This window comes from Entelurus aequoreus, linkage group LG23 (assembly GCF_033978785.1).
Source record: "Entelurus aequoreus isolate RoL-2023_Sb linkage group LG23, RoL_Eaeq_v1.1, whole genome shotgun sequence".
Classification (NCBI taxonomy): domain Eukaryota; kingdom Metazoa; phylum Chordata; class Actinopteri; order Syngnathiformes; family Syngnathidae; genus Entelurus; species Entelurus aequoreus.
The window spans coordinates 18,138,560-18,161,059 of record NC_084753.1 but is presented as its reverse complement, the minus strand read 5'-3'; the positions used below and the strand labels follow the sequence as shown (position 1 = coordinate 18,161,059).

Here is a 22,500-nt window from a genome sequence, read left to right as displayed (position 1 = left end):
CTCCCCTATGCTAATAAGAATAATCCTCACCTCAGCAAATAAACTACATCTCTTAAAGGCCTACTGAAATGATTTGTTTTTATTTAAACGGGGATAGCAGATCCATTCTATGTGTCATACTTGATCATTTCGCGATATTGCCATATTTTTGCTGAAAGGATTTAGTAGAGAAAATCGACGATAAAGTTTGCAACTTTTGCTCGCTGATAAAAAAAGCCTTGCCTGTACCGGAAGTAGTGTGACGTCACAGGAGCTAGTATTCCTCACAATTCCCCATTGTTTACAATGGAGCGAGAGAGATTCGGACCGAGAAAGTGACGATTACCCCATTAATTTGAGCGAGGATGAAAGATTCGTAGATGAGGAACGTTACAGTGAAGGACTTGAGAGGCAGTGATGGACGTATCTTTTTTCGCTCTGACCGTAACTTAGGTACAAGCTGGCTCATTGGATTCCACACTCTCTCCTTTTTCTATTGTAGATCACAGATTTGTATTTTAAACCACCTCGGATACTATATCCTCTTGAAAATGAGAGTCGAGCACGCGAAATGGACATTTAAAGTGACTTTTATCTCCAAGACAATACATCGGTGACACACTTAGCTACTGAGCTAACGTGCTAGCATCGTTCTCAAATGAAGATAGAAACAAAATAAATAAACCCCTGACTGGAAGGATAGACAGAAGAGCAAAAATACTATTAAACCATGTACATGTAACTACACGGTCAAAAATTCTCAGCCTGGTAAGGCTTAACAATGCTGTTGCTAACGACACTAAGGCTAATTTAGCAACTTAGCAACCGGAAGTCACAGAACTATGTACTCTCTCCTTTTTCTATTGTGCATCACGGATTTGTATTTTAAACCACCTCGGATACTATATCCTCTTGAAAATGAGAGTCGAGCACGCAAAATGGACATTTAAAGTGACTTTTATCTCCAAGACAATACATCGGTGACACACTTAGCTACTGAGCTAACGTGATAGCATCGTTCTCAAATGAAGATAGAAACAAAATAAATAAACCCCTGACTGGAAGGATAGACAGAAGAGCAAAAATACTATTAAACCATGTACATGTAACTACACGGTTAAAAATTCTCAGCCTGGTAAGGCTTAACAATGCTGTTGCTAACGACGCTAAGGCTAATTTAGCAACCGGAACTCACAGAACTATGATAAAAACATTAGCGCTCCACCTACGCCAGCCAGCCCTCATCTTCCCATCAACAGCCGTGCTCACCTGCGTTCCAGCGATCAACGGCGCGACGAAGGACTTCATCCGTGGGTTTGGCGGCAAGCATCAGCTAGGCGTCTTCTATCAGGGTAAGTAGTCCTTGTTGTGTTGCTGTAAGTATTGTACTTAGCCGCTAAGACACCGATCGATCCCACCTACAACGTTCTTCTTTGCAGCCTCCATTGTTCATTAAACAAATTGCAAAAGATTCACCAACACAGATGTCCAGAATACTGTGGAATTTTGTCGAAGAAAACAGAGCTTTGTGTATTGTGTCCAATAGGGCCCAAACACTTCCGTGCATTTTATGACGTCACGCGCATAAATCATATCCAAAGGAGATTTTCAACCGGAAGTGTGGCGGGAATTTTAAAATTGCACTTCATAAGTTAACCCGGCCGTATTAGCATGTGTTTCAATGTTAAAATTTGATATATAAACTATCAGACTGCGTGGTCGGTAGAAGTGGGTTTCAGTAGGCCTTTAATATCATTATTACCTGAGGACGAGACTAAACAACACCAAGATATACTGTAAGTGCTTGGTTAAACTTTAGGGAACGGGAAACGAATAAGTAGATTAATAAGAGTTACAAAGAGGGTAATGTAACAACAACTATTGGTGTGTCAGTCAGTCAGTCAGTACACAACACCATAAGTCAGGGGTGTCAAACTCATTTTAGATGGGAGGCCACATGGGAGAAAAATCTACTCCCAAGCGGGCCCGACTGGTAAAATCACGGCACGATAACTTAAAAATAAAGACAACTTCAGATTGTTTTCTTTGTTTAAAAATAGAACAAGCACATTCCGAAAACATACAAATCATAATGTTGTTGTTGTTTTTTTACACTTACATGTTGCAGTTAACAATTTATTTGTCGTTATTTATTTTTTTCTGAATAAATTATGTGATGATGTTCATCAGTCAACTCATTGGTGTTCATTTTCAATCTATCAAGACAAAGAAATTATATCCCAATGATATTACATGATGTTATTTATGTAGTTTGATCCTATTCCTTGGCTGATGTACGAACATCATGTGGTTTATTTTGTACGTACGTAGCATCATCTACAAAGATACAAAGAATTGCTACGGCAACATCTAGTGGACACATTTAGAACAGCTGTTTCATTAAAAAATTTCAGGTTCATTTTCATACTTAGCAAACTCATCCCGCGGGCCTGATCCGGCCCTCGGGCCGTACGTTTGACACCACTGCCGTAAGAGGAGGGCGGATCGATCCATTGATTGGTGGTGTCAATATCAATGGTATCAGTATATGATCAATAAGAGGGTTATCTTTTTTGTTGATGTTTACAAATTCAGGTAATACTCCTGTGGACACAGGAGGACTTTGAGGGTAAAAAACAAATAATTATACTGTTGTAGGTTTTGTTTAGTTATTGTGTACAATTGTATACTTTGTTTTGCTCAAACAATTGCAGGCAATAAAAAGAATAAGGCAGTGATCTAAATATTGTGTTGATATTGTTAAAAAGTCAATAGCACTCACCATAAATATATTATAACAAATGTTACCATTAGTGGTTCAAAAAAAACAATCACAAATTTCTTTGAAAAACAATTGTTGTTCGATTAAGATGAATGACCTTTCTCACACGTGCGTGCACATGGCGATGTCAAAACCTCCAATTTTGTTCATAAAAACTACAACTAAGATGCATGTTACAATTAAACAGCTACTGCCTAATGCAGGGGTGCACATTACGTCGATCGCAAGCTACCGGTCGATCGCGGAGGGTGTGTCAGTCGATCGCCAGCCAGGCATTAAAAGAATAGTCCTAAAAATGAGCGATCTTAAATCTTCACTATGACGTCACTTTCGTCACTTGATTGACATTCACGGCACCCGAGGGTCTTCTGAGATGACGCTGGCTGCTGCCAGCTCATTATTAAGAAAAAATTACAGACAGGAAGAAGAAACACTTTTTATTTCAACAGACTCTGGTGCCGTACCTGTCGTCAAAACTCCAAAGACCGACTGCACAGTTGCACAAAAAAAGCTCTGCTGCATACTGCCTGCGCTAACAAAATAAGAGCCTCAGAAAGCTGGCGTGCACAAGCTAGCAAGCTACAGAGTTTGCCACCAATGTATTTCTTGTAAAGTGTATACAAAGGAGTACGGAAGCTGGACAAATAAGATGCCAAAAACCAACCACTTTCAGTGGTATTGGACAGAAAGGAAGACTTTTTTTCTCCTCCATTTGGAAAATGCGGACGTTATCAGCACCACTGTCTGATTCCTATCAATGCAAGTCATCAGAATCAGGTAATACACCAACTTATATTCTTGTCTTCATGAAAGAAAGGAATCTATATGCGTTAAACATGCTTGTATTATCATTAAACACCTTTAACTTGTTAACAATATTAACTATATGTGTTAAACATGCTTGTATTATCTTTAAACACCTTTAACTTGTTAACAATATTAACTATATGTGTTAAACGTGCTTGTATTATCATGAAACACCTTTAACTTGTTAACAATATTAACTATATGTGTTAAACATGCTAGTATTATCATTAAACACCTTTAACTTGTTAACAATATTAACTATATGTGCTAAACATGCTTGTATTATCATTAAACACCTTTAACTTGTTAACAATATTAACTATATGTGCTAAACATGCTTGTATTATCATTAAACACCTTTAACTTGTTAACAATATTAACTATATGTGTTAAACATGCTTGTATTATCATTAAACACCTTTAACTTGTTAACAATATTAACTATATGTGTTAAACATGCTTGTATTATCATTAAACACCTTTAACTTGTTAACAATATTAACTATATGTATTAAACATTCTTGTATTATCATTAAACACCTTTAATCTATTAACAATATTAACTATATGTGTTAAACATGCTTGCATTATCATTAAACACTTTTAACTTGTTAACAAAAACATATCTTTCATAAATAAGTAAATATATATTATATATATGAATGAGGTGGATCCCCACGACTTGATCAATTGAAAAGTAGCTCGCCTGCAGAAAAAGTGTGGGCACCCCTGGCCTAATGAGTGCAAAACTTACAGTTAGGGCTGCAACTAATGATTATTTTGATAGTCAATTAGTCAACGATTATCTTAACGATTAGTCAACTAGTCGGAAAATAAAGCGTACACATATTTAATGGCTCTAATTTTGCCATCGACTTCCAAATGCAGCTTAAGTTATTTTAGGCATGTGCTTACAAACAACAGAGAAGAGTAATTCACTTATAAATATTTATTTATACTGTAACTGTGCTGCTCATTCAGCTGTTACAAAAATGTAAATGATTATTAAAATGTTTCTATTAAAAAGAAAGTGCTAAAAAATTTCAATTAACCTCGTTTATGTATTTAAAAAACAGTCAAAATAGCAGCAATGAAAACAAAAGACAAATCACAAAATCTTACTTTCACTAAAAGAAAAGCATTTAGTGATGGTATATTGACTATTTATCAACACTTGGCAGTTTTAGCACAAATGTGTAGAATTATATATTTGATTGTTATTCGCCTTTGTTACTGTACCATTTTTTTTTTAATGGCATTGTAAATTGACGCTTCTTTAAAACATACTTGAATTGATGTAGACAAAGTTTAGCTGGCTGACTTTGGCTAAAATGAGAGTTAAATCCTTTTTTTCGCACAACTTCGTCTTACACTTGTTAGCTAGCCAGCAAGACACAAGTTAACACTCTTACGAGGCCGAGTCCGTATCCTCCCTCCAGACGTCCGACATCATGCCTCTGCTTTAAATGTCATATATTAGTGATTGCCAGAGCCCAAAAATAGTCTGCGGGCTATAGAGCGTTTTCTATTCGGGCTCCAGTACTATGGAATGCCCTCCTGGTAACAGTTAGAGATGCTACCTCAGTAGAAGCATTTAAGTCCCATCTTAAAACTCATTTGTATACTCTAGCCTTTAAATAGACCCCCTTTTAGACCAGTTGATCTGCCCTTTCTTTTCTTTTCTGCTCCCATGAAATCGTATACGTCTCGTCTCTTACATGAATGAGCTAAATAATATTATTTGATATTTTACGATAATGTGTTAATAATTTCACACATAAGTCGCTCCTGAGTATAAGTCGCACCCCCGGCCAAAATATGAAAAAAAACGCGACTTATAATCCGAAAAATACGGTAGTATCGACAAAATACGCTCTTGTACATGGTATCATTACAGTGGATGTTAGGTGTAGATCCACCGATGGCGTTATTCAGGTACGGCGTCATTAGCGGTTCTCTGTCTACACACTGTGTGCTTGTAAGTACTCCGTGATTGTGCACTGCAGAACATGCTCCTCTGTTCGTAAACCAGCAATGTCATGACATGACGACGACAGGGGTGTGTGTGGGGGGGGTGCGGTACAGTACCGAGTATGATTCATTAGTATCGCGGTACTATACTAATACCGGTATGCCATAAAACCCTAATGTCGACTAATAGTTGCACCCCTCATTACAGTAATAACACTTCTTGGGGCGCAACCAAAACACCATCAACTATACACTACTGACATCTAACATCTTGGACTTGCAACTGTAATTGCAACTTATTGTCATACACATGAGACTCAATAATAATAATAAAACAAGATATAATATGGATATGAACAGAAGTTTGTTATTATCAGCTCATTTTCAAATGTGGCAATAGAAAATCCATCCATCCATCCATTTTCTACCGCTTGTCCCTTTTTGGGGTCGCAGGGGGTGCTGGAGCCTATCTCAGCTGCATTCGGGCGGAAGGCGGGGTACACCCTGGACAAGACGCCACCTCATCGCAGGCAATAAAAAATTTGATTTGCTATCTTTGAGTACCGACCGGTATCGACTTTCAGGTACTCAAATGTGAACGGTACCCATCCTTATGGTCGATACTGCAGTGGTTAAATCTATATATTTTTTGTCAAAATACTTTTGTTATTATTAGAGATGCCCGATAATATCGGACCGCCGATACTATCGGCCGATAAATGCTTTAAAATGTAATATCGGAAATTATCGGTTTCAAAATTATCGGTATCGGTTTCAAAAAGTAAAATGTATGACTTTTTAAAACGCCGCTGTGTACACGGGTGTAGAGAGAAGTACAGAGCACCAATTAACCTTAAAGGCACTGCCTTTGCGTACCGGCTTCATCACATATCTGCGGCTTTTCACACACACAAGTGAATGCAACGCATACTTGTTCAACAGCCATACAGGTCACACTGAGGGTGTCCGTATAAACAACTTTAACACTGTTACAAATATGTGCCACACTGTGAACCCACACCAAACAAGAATGAAAAACACATTTCGGGAGAACATCCGCACCGTAACACAACATAAACACAACAGAACAAATACCCAGGACCCCTTGCAGCACTAACTCTTCCGGGACGCTACAATATACACCCCCGCAATCCCCCCCACCTCAACCCCGACGACGACCCCCCCCCCAACCCCACCCACCTCAACCTCCTCATGCTCTCTCAGGGAGAGCATGTCCCAAATTCCAAGCTGCTGTTTTGACGCATGTTAAAAAAAATAATGCACTTTGTGACTTCGATAATAAATATGGCAGTGCCATGTTGGCATTTTTTTTCCATAACTTGAGTTGATTTATTTTGGAAAACCTTGTTACATTGTTTAATGCATCCAGCGGGGCATCACAACAAAATTAGGCATAATAATGTGTTAATTCCACGACTGTATATATCCGTATTGGTTGATATAGGTATCGGTAATTAAGAGTTGGACAATATTGGAATATCGGATATCGGCAAAAAAGCCATTATCGGACATCTCTAGCTATTGTTTATAAACTCAGGAAATAAGTAGGTTAATAATAAATTGCAGAAAATAAGAAGTGGAAATGGCACAATATGTTTTATGCATGAATTAGGAGCCTTTTTTACTTGTTTCAAAATGGTTCGATTATCATTTATAGGCCAAACATCAAATTTGCTGTATAGATTGTAGGCCATAGCGCCCATCCCTAATTGCAATCTATATTTTCCCCCGAAAAATATTTAGCTTTAATACAGTAGCAAGGACAATTAGCACACCGAATTCCCCCGCCTAAATGATCAAGTGTGACCCTGTCACAGTAGGACTAGCCTAATAGCCTTGGAGGGACCACCTGGCACCCACAGCAGGGGAGGAGCTCCAAACTAAGGCCCACTCACGACATACTATCAATCCCGGCTTTAAAAATAGAAGACAGCACATCCCATAGTGCACTTCTTTTTTGAAAGCGTACCAACTAAAACTGTTAGCTGCCACCAGCAAGAACATCGACACGGATCCACTTCAGGGGTCTCTGCTTATTAAAGCCTGTCCCCGGGTCTAATTAGCCTTTGGCAGGTGCTTAGTGGCGCACTGGAACAAAGCCAGCGCTCATATCAGGGCCAGTTTTTTTGTTTTTTTCCTCCAGGTGATATTACACCGCAACTGCAACCGGATCCTTGAAGGACCCTTTGAGCAAAGCTGCCACTTCAGTGTGTAAATACGGCAGCAAGACTTCCGAAAATGACAACTTACATGTTCTAACTATGAAACATGTCATGATACATTAAACAACTCTACATACTTGCAGCACACTCAAACAGGAAGTGGACAAAACGGCAACAAATTCAATCACTTACCGGCCATGCGAACTGGAAGGGGATCACAATCTTGCCGGCCTCGTCGATTTTATTCTTTGCGTTCTGAAAGTTCAACATATTTCCACCGAGAACTTGCGTGGCTCCCGCGCCGAACGTGCAGGGCCCCCCGGTGGCGATGTCCCCCTGGTACTCCTTGAGGCACACCTTGAAGTAGGTGTCGCACTCGTCCTCCACGCAGCGCAGGTCTTCCCGGGAGCTCCTGGAGCCGTCGCAGCACTCGCCGCCGGCCAGCTCGCCGTTCACGTTCTCCACGGAGATCAGCTGCAGCTCGAAATAGCCCGTTGACTGGGACGCCTGGAGAAATGAGCCAAAAAAATGAGATTAAGTGCTGTTTTTGCAAACATAATCACACCCAAAGATAGCTGGGATTGGCTCCAGCTTAACCGGGACACAGTATAGAAAACACGTGGCTTGTGGTTTGCATGTCTGATAACAAGAATTTTTTTTTTTTTTTTCCCACCAAGTTCCACCTCAGAAAATACTTGGCTCTCCAAGCACCACCATATTGACCTAACACAGTCGCGTTGTAGGCCCAAGTATTAATTAAATACAGGCACGACTTATCTAACAAGTACAATTAATATTTTCGGCCACTATAACATTAGACACAGTTTGAACACGTCATTACAATATTGAATTATGTGTTTTTTTTGGCATACCACTAGATGGGTACCCATACCACAGTTTAAAATATATTTGAATAGTAATATTTGCATATACTGTACATTCAATATGATTCCACGCGAGCAATGCATTAAAAAAACAATATATTTAAATGATCATAATTTGTGCATGCAAGCCTTATCTAATATTACATCATTTGGATTGTAATGTTTGCATATGACTACAATCCAAGGTAAAAAATATCCAGGGGTTCTTGTTCGAGACCACTAAAATATCAAACTCATGAGTTTCTCAGGTCCTCAGAAATGCGCTGAAGCTTCCGGAATAATAATCATAACATAAATAACAATAAGTGTAATTCCGATAGGGTCTTTGCACCGCTTGTTCAAACCCCAATTTACAGAATTATGCAAAATGTATGCATGCACGGCGTACCAAGTTTTAAGGTTAGAGCATTATTTTCTATGTATTTTATATTCGCATACAAATTCAATTAGACTTGCATGGAAAATTCATTAAAAAATAATTTTACAGTACTACTATATGTACTGTATAATAGTCAAATTGTCATACAAATTAAACGCAAAAGCTGTATGTAAAATTCACTAAAGATATTCAATATCTTATCTCAATTTTAATTTATTTCATAATTGCACATAAATTCAATTGAGAATTTCATGAACAACTTAAGGAAAATGGGAACTATTTTTACTGGATGAATACATCTGTATCACAATACTTTGTGCTAACTTCGTCTGATTATTTTATGCAAATGCATACAAATTCAATGCACGAGCTGTATGGGAAATTCACAAAGATATAAAATATTAAGAATATGTTTTAATTTACGGTATTATATATATTTGCATATACATTCAATCAGAATTGCATGAAAAATTCAAGAAGAATGTGAAATATTTTTACTGTATCAACATATTTATATCATAATAGTTTGTGCTAACTCGTCTGTTTTACGCAAATTGTCGTACTAGCATACAAATTCGCTAAAGATCTGAAATAGTTTAAATCATAATGTGTTAAACATTTTACACATTTAATAGTGGAATATAAATTAAATCAGAAGTGCATGAAAAATTCAACAAAAATATATGAAAAATGTTTACTCTAACGGTATATTTGATACTTTCTGCTAAGTCATCGGTTATAGTCAAATTGTCATATTAGCATAATTAGCATGTACATCCATATTCAACGCGAAAGCTGCTTGACATATTCCCTAAAAGATGTGAAATATTTTATATACTCATGTGTGCAAATATATTTCGTATTAATTTCTTTTATTCAAACTGTCGTATCCATCCAGCCATCCATTTTCTACCGCTTATTCCCTTCGGGGTCGCGGGGGGCGCTGGAGCCTATCTCAGCTACAATCGGGCGGAAGGCGGGGTACACCCTGGACAAGTCGCTACCTCATCGCAGGGCCTCAAACTGTCGTATTTGCATAACAATTCAACCCAAGAGTTGTATGAGAAATTCATGAAATATCTGAATTATTTCATACTGTATCCTCACAAAACATTAAAACAGTTTGTTCATTTCATATTCACATATGAGTTCAATCAGAAGGAGCATGAAAAATTCTACAAAAAATATGAAATCTGTGTTTTTTTTAAATCATAGTTTATGCCAAGTCATATTAGCATACAATGAGCTTTGACTAAAAGATATGAATTACTTTATGTACTCATGTGTTAAAATAGTTATTTAAAAGTTGTATTCACATTTAACCAGGATATGCATTAATTCAATTCATCCACATATTAAAATATTTTTCTTAATTACGCATATGTTTCAGATGAACACAAAACGCACGCAATAGACCCACTTGTATTCTCTGACTTTTAACACTATGTGAGTTGAGTTGAGTTTGAGTTTATTTCGAACATGCAAGCATACACACATGATACATCACAATTTCCAGTTTTACTTTTCAACATGTTCGAAAAGGAGTAGGAAGAAGCAGAGCTTATTTAATCCTACCCCTTTTCTTTTACATAACAGTTGCTAAAACTTTTGTTCACTTCCTGTTCTCAATTTATTCACAATATACTCCATAAGTAATCACAATAAAAAGAAACAAATAAATAATAATTGGTGAAGTAAGTCATATTACATATAATGAGATACGTAAGATTATTTTGAGAATGAAAGAATGAAAGAATGGATGGATGGAATAAATCCAGAATGTTTATCATGGTTCTTCTTCTTTGTACTTTGTAAACACTTTAAGTTTGAAGAGTTTGTTGAAGTGGATCATATTAGTACATTGTTTGATAGCTTTGCTTAATCCATTCCATAATTTAATTCCACATACTGATATACTGGAGGTTTTAAGTGTTGTACGTGCATACAAATGTTTTAAATTACATTTTTCTCTGAGATTATATTTCCCCTCTTTTTTTTGAGAAGAATTGTTGTATATTCTTGGGTAGCAGGTTATAGTTTGCTCTAAGTATAATTTTAGCTGTTCTCAAATTCACTATGTCGTGGAATTTCAGTACTTTTTATTCAATAAATAAAGGATTTGTATGTTCTCTATATCCAACATTATGTATTATTCTAACTGATCTTTTTTGAAACACCGTTAATGAATTAAGTGTACTTTTGTAGTTATTTCCCCATATTTCTACACAGTAACTCAGATATGGTAACACTAGCGAGCAGTAGAGGATATGAAGTGATTTTTTTGTCTAGAACAGTGGTTCTTAACCTGGGTTCGATCGAACCCTAGGGGTTCGGCGGAGCCTCCGCCGCGGAGGTCAAGACACACCCGACTTATCGTGTACATAAAAACTTCTCCTTATCGGCGTATTATGGATACCCCCAAACAGTATTCTCTAATTTTCCATATGCGTGGACCTACTCAGTGGCCCAGTGGTTAGAGTGTCCGTAGATGGGTAGGTTGTGAGTTCAAACCTCGGCTGAGTCATACCAAAGACTATAAAAATGGGACCCATTAACTCCCTACTAGGCACTCAGCATCAAGGGTTGGAATTGGGGGTTAAATCACCAAAAATGATTCCCGGGCGCGGCACCACTGCTGCCCACTGCTCCCCTCACTTCCCAAGGGGTGAACAAGGGTGATGGGTCGAATGCAGATGACACATTTCACCACACCTAGTGTGTGACAATCATTGGTACTTTAACTTAGATGTGCACACTGTGGCCACACCAGCAGCACACCTGTCCCAAACCTGACTAAATACCAAGTTAATGACCCCAAAAGGGACAAGCGGTAGAAAATGGATGGATGGATGTTTTATTATTATAATCAAATGACAGCAGTCATTTCCATGGGATTATAAGTGTTTTGGCCCACTTACAATGACAATAACAAAAAATATTGTTTTTCATGAACTGTGTACTAGTATATTGTATGTCTGGGTGGAGGTCCTGCTTTGGAAATAATTTTTACCCCTTTCCGATATCGCATTTAGTTCCCACTAAAACATTCACATGTTGCACAATGAGATGTAAACACGGGATCATGTGTACATTCCTGTAACTTTCTGTTTGTAACACATATATTTATTAGTATTTCTTTAATATAATATTAATCATGTCATGATTAATATTTATAAATTAAGATTAAATCAAGAAATGTATTTTTTTTCACTAAAGAAGGGGAATGCGCATATGAAACTGGCGGGGTTCAGTACCTCCAACAAGGTTAAGAACCACTGGTCTAGAACACGTTTGGCTTTATTCATTATTGACGTGTTTCTTGCTACTATTTGTATTTGTGTTTGACTTTCTCTTCTACTGTTACCAAATAGCATTATTTTACTTTTACCGAGATTCAACGATAGTCTGTTTTTGTCAGTTGTGTGGTCCTCTGTTTTTTAATTTGTATTTCTATTTATTGTTTTAATTGGTTTTACCCTTTAAAATTTTTTTAAATCATATTTATTTTTATATTAGTTTTCATTCAGTCATTGGTGGAGCTAAGGATAGTGTTTGAATCTTGTTTTTTAATATTTTTTTGCAGCACTTTGGAAACATTTTCGATGTTTAAATGTGCTATATCAGGGGTAGGGAACCTATGGCTCTCGAGCCAGATGTGGCTCTTTTGATGACTGCGTCTGGCTCTCAGATAAATCTTAGCTGACATTGCTTAACACGATAAGTAATGAATAATTCCGCTGGTAATCACAGTGTTAAAAATAACGTACAAAACATTCTCATGCATTTTAATCCATCCATCCTTTTTTCTACCGCACCTGTTCAAGAAGTCGCATTAATGGTAAGAAGTATTTTATTTATTATTGGTTAGCTTCAGAATAACAATGTTATTAAAAAGAATAAGAGACTTATTATACTCTAAAAATGTTGGTTTTACTTAAAAATGCACGCATTTAGTTGTATTCAGTGTTAAAAAAATATTATATGGCTCTCACGGAAATACATTTTAAAATATTTGACTTTCATGGCTCTCTCAGCCAAAAAGGTTCCCGACCCCTGTGCTACATAAATAAAGTGGATTGGATTGGTGCATTTCCTGCCATATGCATCCTCCATGATGATGCACGGCATGATGGGTATTTTCAAAATAAAGTGTCGCATCATGACTGGAGCACGTGAGCACGCAGGTTGGTGCAAATTGAGCACCAAAAAAAAAAAAAAAAAACACACGCAACTAAATCACTTTGGCGTTAATTAAAAGACGGATAGTGCTGAACAATTCCCGTCAAGGTGGCGTGATCACATGCTCCACTAATGACGTCTGCGTAATTGAATTATCGATTAATGTGATGGCGAGGATACAAGAACAAAAAAATAAAATAAAATGAAAAAACACGCTGAAATAGAAACTTTGACGCGTTTATTCTACACGATGATGAATTTTAAAAAAATAATAATTTTAAAAAAAATAAAAAATAAAAATGAATGAATGGAGTGAGAGGTCTTACCTTGGCCCATAACGTCAAGAGCAGGCACGCTGTTAGGAAGCGAGGTCTAATCCTGGTGCGAGTCCACATGCCTCCGATTAATTAGAGTCCCATAGGAGGGAGGCGGGATGGCGGTGGAGTCTGGCAACCGACGAGCACACACTAAACAGCCGCAGAGCCGGCGAACGGCAGCCTCCTTCACATGCAACACAACAATAACAACACACACACACACATACACACACACACACTAATAAATCACACGCCGTGTCTCTCGGCGGCCACCGTAAAGCTCCCAGCCAGGTGCGTGCGCATGGCGGCGCGCTGGTGATGGTCCACGCACAACATTGAACACACGAGTGGGTTTGGTGTGGGAACCCTCCGTCACTCTCGTCTCTCCACGCACCCACGCAGCGTCTGACTGACTGGCTGACTGACTGACTGGCTGGCTGGCTCACGTCGCCTCTCTCCCAGCCCACCAGCCCCAGGAGAGGTCGTCGCCTTTGATTGACAGCTGCATCAGCCAGCGGGCACTCGGTCCCGGGGTGGGCTGACAGCCAATAGGATTAAGGGGCGGGCGCAGCCGTCACCCAACCAACAGCAGCCTTCCTCACCATGCACCTTCTTCTTCTACAGGGGGAACTTCTTTTTTGGAAGGCTTCCTACAAAGAAAATGGAATAATGACACATTTGAAGCATGAATGATGCCATACTCCAAAGTAGCTCAATTTATGCTCAGCTTTGGCTTTGACACACTTTTTGATACCTCTCAATTTGCATAATAGCAACATTTTTAAGGTGATTTATTTTTAATGGTAGTTTATTGTCGTGATATTAATAAGTGAAAATGAGTGGTATTTTGAAAAAATTTTAGATGGTCATGTTATTTTTCCTTTTTCTTGTAATGAAAGGCAATGTGTTTTTAATCATTCATCACGTCGAGCTATTTTCCTGAAGTTTTTTTTTTTGATTGATGTTTATTTTCATAAAAATGAAGGAAAATGAGTTATATATGTAAATTATTCTTTAGATATTTAGGATTTTTTCTTCTGATGAATACAACTTACTGACAAAGAAAAGCCATTGTAATAATTCGGTCATGTGTTTTTGATTATTTATTTATTTTCAGAACTAATATTTTCATGTTGATTAGTACTTTCAATGGAGGTTTACTTTCATACTAATAATGAAGGAAATGTATTCATAGCATGCACCTTCTTCTTCTACAGGGGGAACTTCTTTTTTTGGAAGGCTTCCTACAAAGAAAATGGAATAATGACACATTTGAAGCATGAATGATGCCATACTCCAAAGTAGCTCAATTTATGCTCAGCTTTGGCTTTTGACACCTCTCAATTTGCATAATAACACACATTTTAAGGCAATTTGTTTTTAATGCTGGTTTATTGTCATGATATTAATAAGTGAAAATGAGTGGTATTTGGAAAAAAAATTTAGATGGTCATGTTATTTTTCCTTTTTTTTGTGATGAAAGGCAATGTGTTTTTAATCATTCATCACGTCGAGCTATTTTCCTGAAGTTTTTTTTTTTGATTGATGTTTATTTTCATAAAAATGAAGGAAAATGAGTTATATATGTAAATTATTCTTTAGATATTTAGGATTTTTTCTTCTGATGAATACAACTTACTGACAAAGAAAAGCCATTGTAATAATTCGGTCATGTGTTTTTGATTATTTATTTATTTTCAGAACTAATATTTTCATGTTGATTAGTACTTTCAATGGAGGTTTACTTTCATACTAATAATGAAGGAAATGTATTCATAGCATGCACCTTCTTCTTCTACAGGGGGGACTTCTTTTTTGGAAGGCTTCCTACAAAGAAAATGGAATAATGACACATTTGAAGCATGAATGATGCCATACTCCAAAGTAGCTCAATTTATGCTCAGCTTTGGCTTTTGACACCTCTCAATTTGCATAATAACACACATTTTAAGGCAATTTGTTTTTAATGCTGGTTTATTGTCATGATATTAATAAGTGAAAATGAGTGGTATTTGGAAAAAAAATTTAGATGGTCATGTTATTTTTCCTTTTTTTTGTGATGAAAGGCAATGTGTTTTTAATTATTCATCACGTCGAGCTATTTTCTTGAATTTTTTAATTTTTTATTTAATGTTTATTTTCATAATAATTATGAAGGAAAATTAGTTATATATGTAAATTATTTTTTAGGTATTTAGGATTTTTTCTTTTGATGAATACAAGTTACTGACAAAGAAAAGCCATTGTAATAATTCGGTCATGTGTTTTTGATTTTTTTTTTTTTTATCAGATCCAATATTTTCATGTTGATTAGTACTTTCAATGGAGGTTTATTTTCATACTAATAATGAAGGAAATGTATTCATAGCATGCACCTTCTTCTTCTACAGGGGGAACTTCTTTTTTTGGAAGGCTTCCTACAAAGAAAATGAAATAATGACACATTTGAAGCATGAATGATGCCATACTCCAAAGTAGCTCAATTTATGCTCAGCTTTGGCTTTTGACACACTTTTGACACCTCTCAATTTGCATAATAACAAAAATATTAAGGCAATTTGTTTTTAATGGTGGTTTATTGTCATGATATTAATAAGTGAAAATGAGTTGTATTTGAAAACATTTTTAGATGGTCATGTTATTTTTCCTTTTTTTTTGTGATGAAAGGCAATGTTTTTATTTTTTATTTTTTATTTTAAACAAAATAAAAAACACAAGATACACTTACCATTAGTGCATCAACCCCAAAAATACCTCCCTCCCCCATCCACACTCATCCACACTCATTTACACAAAAGGGGCTGTCTCTTTCTGTTATTAAAAACTTCTGGTTCCTACAATATAGAATAATACTGTCTGCAAGGGATACAGTCCTTAAAGCACACATGATTGTGTGTGCTGCTGGTCCACTAACATTTTCATTAATTACAATTTTTTATGTAATTGTTTTTATATTTTTTATCTTTCTTTTTTATTCAAGAAAAAGTATTTTTTATTTATTTATTTATCTTATTTTATTTTATTTAAAAAAAATAATTTAATACAAATAAATAAAGGACCTTATCTTCACCAGACCGGGTTGTCAATGAAATCAGATTGTTCAAAAGGGTTCTTAAAACCAGGTCCAGTTCAGATTATGTCCAGATCGGGCTCAGCAACACACACCTTCACCCATGTACACTGAAAACCAGGGAACACAACAGGTTGCATACAATCCACAAACAAATATACATTTTCAAATTAAGCACCCATGTGTTTTTAATTATTCATCATGTCGAGCTATTTTCTTGAATTTTTTTTTTTTTTTAATTTAATGTTTATTTTCATAATAATTATGAAGGAAAATTAGTTATATATGTAAATTATTTTTTAGATATTTAGGATTTTTTCTTTTGATGAATACAATTTATTGACAAAAAAATCCATTGTAATAATTTGGTCATATGTTTTTTATTTTTTATTTTTTTTCAGGTCCAATATTTTCATGTTGATTTGTACTTTCAATGGAGATTTATTTTCATACTAATAATGAAGTAAATGTATTCATAGTTGGACTTTTTTTTTCTTCTTGTGATAAATACAACTTAGTGAAAAAGAAAAGCTAATATAAGTTATTGTGTTTTTGATTATTTATCACATCCAACTACATTTTCATGTTGATTTTTTCATTGACGTGATATTAATGAATGAAAATAAGTTATTTTTCTTTTCTAATTATGTAAAATATTGTGTTTTTTTATTATTTCTCACAACCAACTATTTACTTGACAATTTTTTTAATTATTTCCCACATCCAACTATTTTCTTGAACATGTTTTAATGGAGGTTTATTTTCATAATAATATAGAAGGACATTTGTTATATTTGGACAATTTATTTAAAATTTTTATTGTTTTTGTTTTATTTTCCTTGTGATTAATACCACTTACTGACAAAGAAACACCATTGTAATAATTAAGATAATGTATTTTTGGTTATTTATCATATCCAACTATATTTTCATGTTATTTATCTTAATGGGGATTTATTTTCATATTAATAATAAATGAAAAATAGTTTTATTTGGACCTTTTTTTTTTTTTTTTTTTAGATTTTTATGTATTTTTTATTTTCTTGTAATAAATACTGTACAACTTACTAACAAATACAAGTCATTATAGGCAATGTGTTATTGCTTATTCAACACATCCAACTATTATAAGGCTTTTTTTTTTTCTTTCAATGGAAGTTTATTTTCATAACAATAATGAATAAAAAGTAGTTATAGTTGGACATTTTTGTTTAGACGTTCATGTTATTTTCCTTCTCTTGTGATGAATATAATTAAGGTCATGTGTTTTTGTTTATCCATCACATCCAACTACATTTTCTGTAGTTTCATTTTTTCCAATGGCGGTTCTCATGAAATTAATGAATACAAATTAGTTATATTTGGACACATTTTTTTTTAGATTGCCATGCTATTTTTTTTTTCCTGTGATAAATACAAATGATTGACAAAGAAAAATCATTATCGTAATTAAGGTCATGTAACATTTTCATCTTGCTTTTTTAATGGAGGTTTATTTTCATAACAATAAATGCAAATTAGGAATATTTTGGCTTTTTACATTTCTTTTCATGTTGTTTTCCTTGTCTTGTGATAAATACAAAATGATTGACAGAATAAATGGATTTTTATAATGAATGGAATGTTTTCATTCGCAATGTTTCATACATTTTTTTGAATATATACACATATATATACATATATACATATATATATATATATACATATATATATATATATATACACTCACATATATATACATATGTATTACACGCACACACACACACACACACACACACACACACACACACACACACACACACACACACATACACACACACACACACACACACACACACACACACACACACACACACACACACACACACACACACACACACACACACAAAATAATGTTCTTTTTCATTTTAAAATAGGATTATTGATCATTTAGATTGGATGAATTAAAAAGCCGTACTATTTAGAAGGTGGGTATTTATGCATGTGTAAATCCAAATTAGGAATAATAATTTTTTGTTGGTTTTTCTTTTCTTTTTTTTACCTTGTTTACAACCTTTTTTGTCACTTAGGAAGCTTGTGATGAAAGAGTCCTCTTCTCAAAGCCTCCATCCTGCACTGCAGCAGATTAGAGCGCCCTCTACTGTTTGCAGAAAACCCCTGTTGAAGCACACAATGAGATGAAAGGTTTTAAACACATTTAAATCACTCCTGTTCACTTTTTTTTATTCAAATTTTGTCACTCAGCACAGTGGCAGCTATCAGATTTTTTTTTTTTTTTTTTAATTTTTTTTTTCAAAAAAGCAACACAATGCAGCAACAAGTGCACACAACAAGCAGTGTTTACATGGAGAGTATACTGTGACTATGCAGACAAAAGTCTTTATTTAGGACATTTGCATCACCTGACAGGTGAGCTGATGCATGTTGACAGATGGGAACTCAGCACTCGAGGGATTTTGCATGGTTTCACTCTCACATATAGACTAAATAAAATATTATGTATATCTTATTAAAGAGAGGTTTATTTCCTGGTTCCCTGCTTTGACTGGAACACACGCTGTGACAAGGGTCTGTGTGTGCGTGCGTGTGTGTGTGTGTGTGTGTGTGTGTGTGTGTGTGCGTGTGAGTGCCTTAAGTTGTCACACCTGGCTTGGAGAGCCTTTTTGTAATACAGCACTTTTTATTCATTTTCTACTCAAGCTAAATTAGATATAAATATAATTTTTTTATAAATTATATATATATATATATATATATATATATATATATATATATATATATATATATATATATATATATATATATATATATATGAATATACATATATATTCCTACATATATATATATATATATATATATATATATATATATATATATATATATATATATATATATATATATATATATATATATATATATATATATATATATATATATATATATATATATGAATATACATATATATTCCTACATATATATATACATATTTGTATATACACATACATATGTACATACATTTATACATATATATACATACATATACGCATATGTACATATACATACACATACAGTATACTGTATATACCAGGGGTCGGCAACCTTTACCAGTCAAAGAGGCATTTTGGCAAGTTTCACAAATTAAAGAAAATAATGGGAGCCACAAAAAAATGTTTAAACTTTAAATGAAAAACACAGCATACAAAGCTTAAATTGCTTTGTGCTATGTTAACCAAGGGTTTCAGACTCACGCACCGGAACGCACTTTAATATGTAAATTTGATATTAGGGCGGCCCGCGAGTTTTAAATGAATGGCGCTTGATAGCGTCATGTTTGCCAATCCTCTCATTATTTCCGGGAGACTCCCGGATATCAGGACGTGATGGCACTGCTTTTGACGCCCTCCACAGCGTGCTCAAACAGTGTACCTCCTCGACCACATGTAGAATGCAGCTTCAGCTGGCGTACTAGCTCAGCAGCCACACAGCTTCCACTGACGGTAGCCGTAAAAAAAAAAACTTTAACACAAATATGTGCCACACTTTGAACCCACACCAAAAAAGAATGACAAACACATTTCTGGAGAACATCTGCACTGTAACACAACATAAACACAACACAACAAATACCCAGAATCCCATGCAGCACTAACTCTTCCGCTCAACCGAGGGGGGGTTTGCTGTCTTTGCTGTCTCCTACATGTGCAAGTAGAAAGCTACATACAACATGTGACCGGGCTGGCACGCTGTTTGTAAATGCTATAGAGGACAATTACTGCAGTGCAATCAGGGCACGCCCTTAATTTAGTAATCAGAGTGAAAATAGGATTATATTTGCCCTGGGAGATAACTAGGAGAGGCACTGAGATCCAGAAGTCTCCTGGGTAAATTGGGGAGGTCAGCAAGTATGCAGCTGAGCCGCATCTGAGTGGTCAAAGAGCCGCATGCGGCTCCGGAGCCGCGGGTTGCCGACCCCTGGTATATACCGTACATATACAGTCGATATATAAATACACACATATATACATACACATTCACACACATATATAAGTATATACAAACATATATATATATATATATATATATATATATATATATATATATATATATATATATATATATATATATATATATATATATACACACTATATTGCCAAAAGTATTTGGCCACCTGCCTTGACTCACATATGGACTTGAAGTGCCATCCCATTCCTAACCCATGGGTGTTCAATATGATGTCGGTCCACATTTAGCAGCTATTACAGCTTCAACTCTTCTGGGAAGGCTGTCCACAAGGTTGTGCAGTGTGTTTATAGGAATTTACGACCATTCTTCCAAAAGCGCATTGGTGAGGTCACACACTGATGTTGGTCGAGAAGGCCTGGCTCTCAGTCTCCGTTCTAATTCATCCCAAAGGTGTTCTATCGGGTTCAGGTCAGGACTCTGTGCAGACCAGTCAAGTTCCTCCACACCAGACTCTTTCATCCATGGCTATAGGGACCTTGTTTTGTGTACTGGTGCACAGTCATGTTGGAAGAGGAAGGGGCCCGCTCCAAACTGTTCTAACAAGGTTGACAGCATGGAATTGTCCAAAATGTTTTGGTGTCCTGGAGCATTCAAAGTTACTTTCACTGAAACTAAGGGGCCAAGCCCAACTCCTGAAAAACAACCCCACACCATAATTCCTCCTCCACCAAATTTCACACTCTGCACAATGCAGTTCGAAATGTACTATTCTCCTGGCAACCTCCAAACCCAGACTTGTCCATCGGATTGCCAGATGGAAAAGCGTGATTCATCTGCTGACCCCTCTCTGTCAGATTACGTGGCCTACCACTTTGTGGCTGAGTTGCTGTTGTTCCCAAACTCTTCCATTTTCTTATAATAAAGCCGACAGTTGATTTTGGAATATTTAGGAGCGAGGAAATTTCACGACCGGATTTGTTGCACAGGTGGCATCCTATGACAGTTCCACGCTGGAAATCACTGAGAGCGGCCCATTCTTTCACAAATGTCAGTAGAAACAGTCTCCATGACTAAGTGCTTGATTGTATACACCTGAAGCCAGGCCAAGTGATTAGGACATCTGATTCTCATCATTTGGATGGGTGGCCAAATACTTTTGGCAATATAGTGTATATATGAATATATATACATACATGTATGTGTGTGTGTGTATATATATATATATATATATATATATATATATACATATATATACACATATACATACTGTATACATATATACTGTACATATGTGTGTATATATATATATATATATATATATATATATATATATATATATATATATATATATATATATATATATATATATATATATATATATATATATATATATGTACATATATATATATATATATATATATATATATATATATATATATATATATATATATATATATATATATATATATATATATATGTACATATATATATATATATACATACAAATACAAACATATACATACAGTATACACACATATACATACAGTATATACATACATGCATACATATATATACAAATATATATACATATATATGAATATATATATATATATATTTATACACATATATACTTATATATACATACATATATGTTTATACATATATATATATACAGCGTACAACTGCTACCGCAAGTAGTGAAAATACATTTAGTAGATAAACAACAGTCAAAGTATTTCGTATCGTTTTTGATAGCGCCGGCATGTTTAAATGTGAAAGATCGCATTGAATCAAATATTGCATAATTATTACATGAAACTCAAATCTGGCTGTGAGCAGGCTACAGTACGAACACATGTTGTTGTAAGTTACACAAATCCTATTTATATTGGGGGTAATCAGAGTCACCCGCTTCTTCTAAACTATTAAGTATCACTGGAGCGACAAACAAGGTGCAGCACCACCCGTGTTCAGAAAATCGCGTTG

The 22,500-nt window shown here is 35.3% G+C and overlaps 1 protein-coding gene across 2 annotated transcripts in view; it reads right to left on the bottom strand.

The window, feature by feature from the left end:
* jag2b (jagged canonical Notch ligand 2b) overlaps nucleotides 1-14,097 on the bottom strand; it is a 174,049-nt gene extending 159,952 nt beyond the window's left edge. Inside the window, exons 1-2 of one of the 2 annotated variants that reach the window (XM_062033854.1) lie at nucleotides 13,491-14,097; nucleotides 7,915-8,229 (exon numbers count right to left, since the gene is read on the bottom strand). In XM_062033854.1, the coding sequence (XP_061889838.1) occupies nucleotides 7,915-8,229; nucleotides 13,491-13,559 (384 nt within the window). In that variant the 5' untranslated portion in view covers nucleotides 13,560-14,097. The remainder of the gene's footprint in view (nucleotides 1-7,914; nucleotides 8,230-13,490) is intronic. The other variant, XM_062033853.1, reaches the window with a different exon arrangement.
* Nucleotides 14,098-22,500: the final 8,403 nt, after the last annotated feature.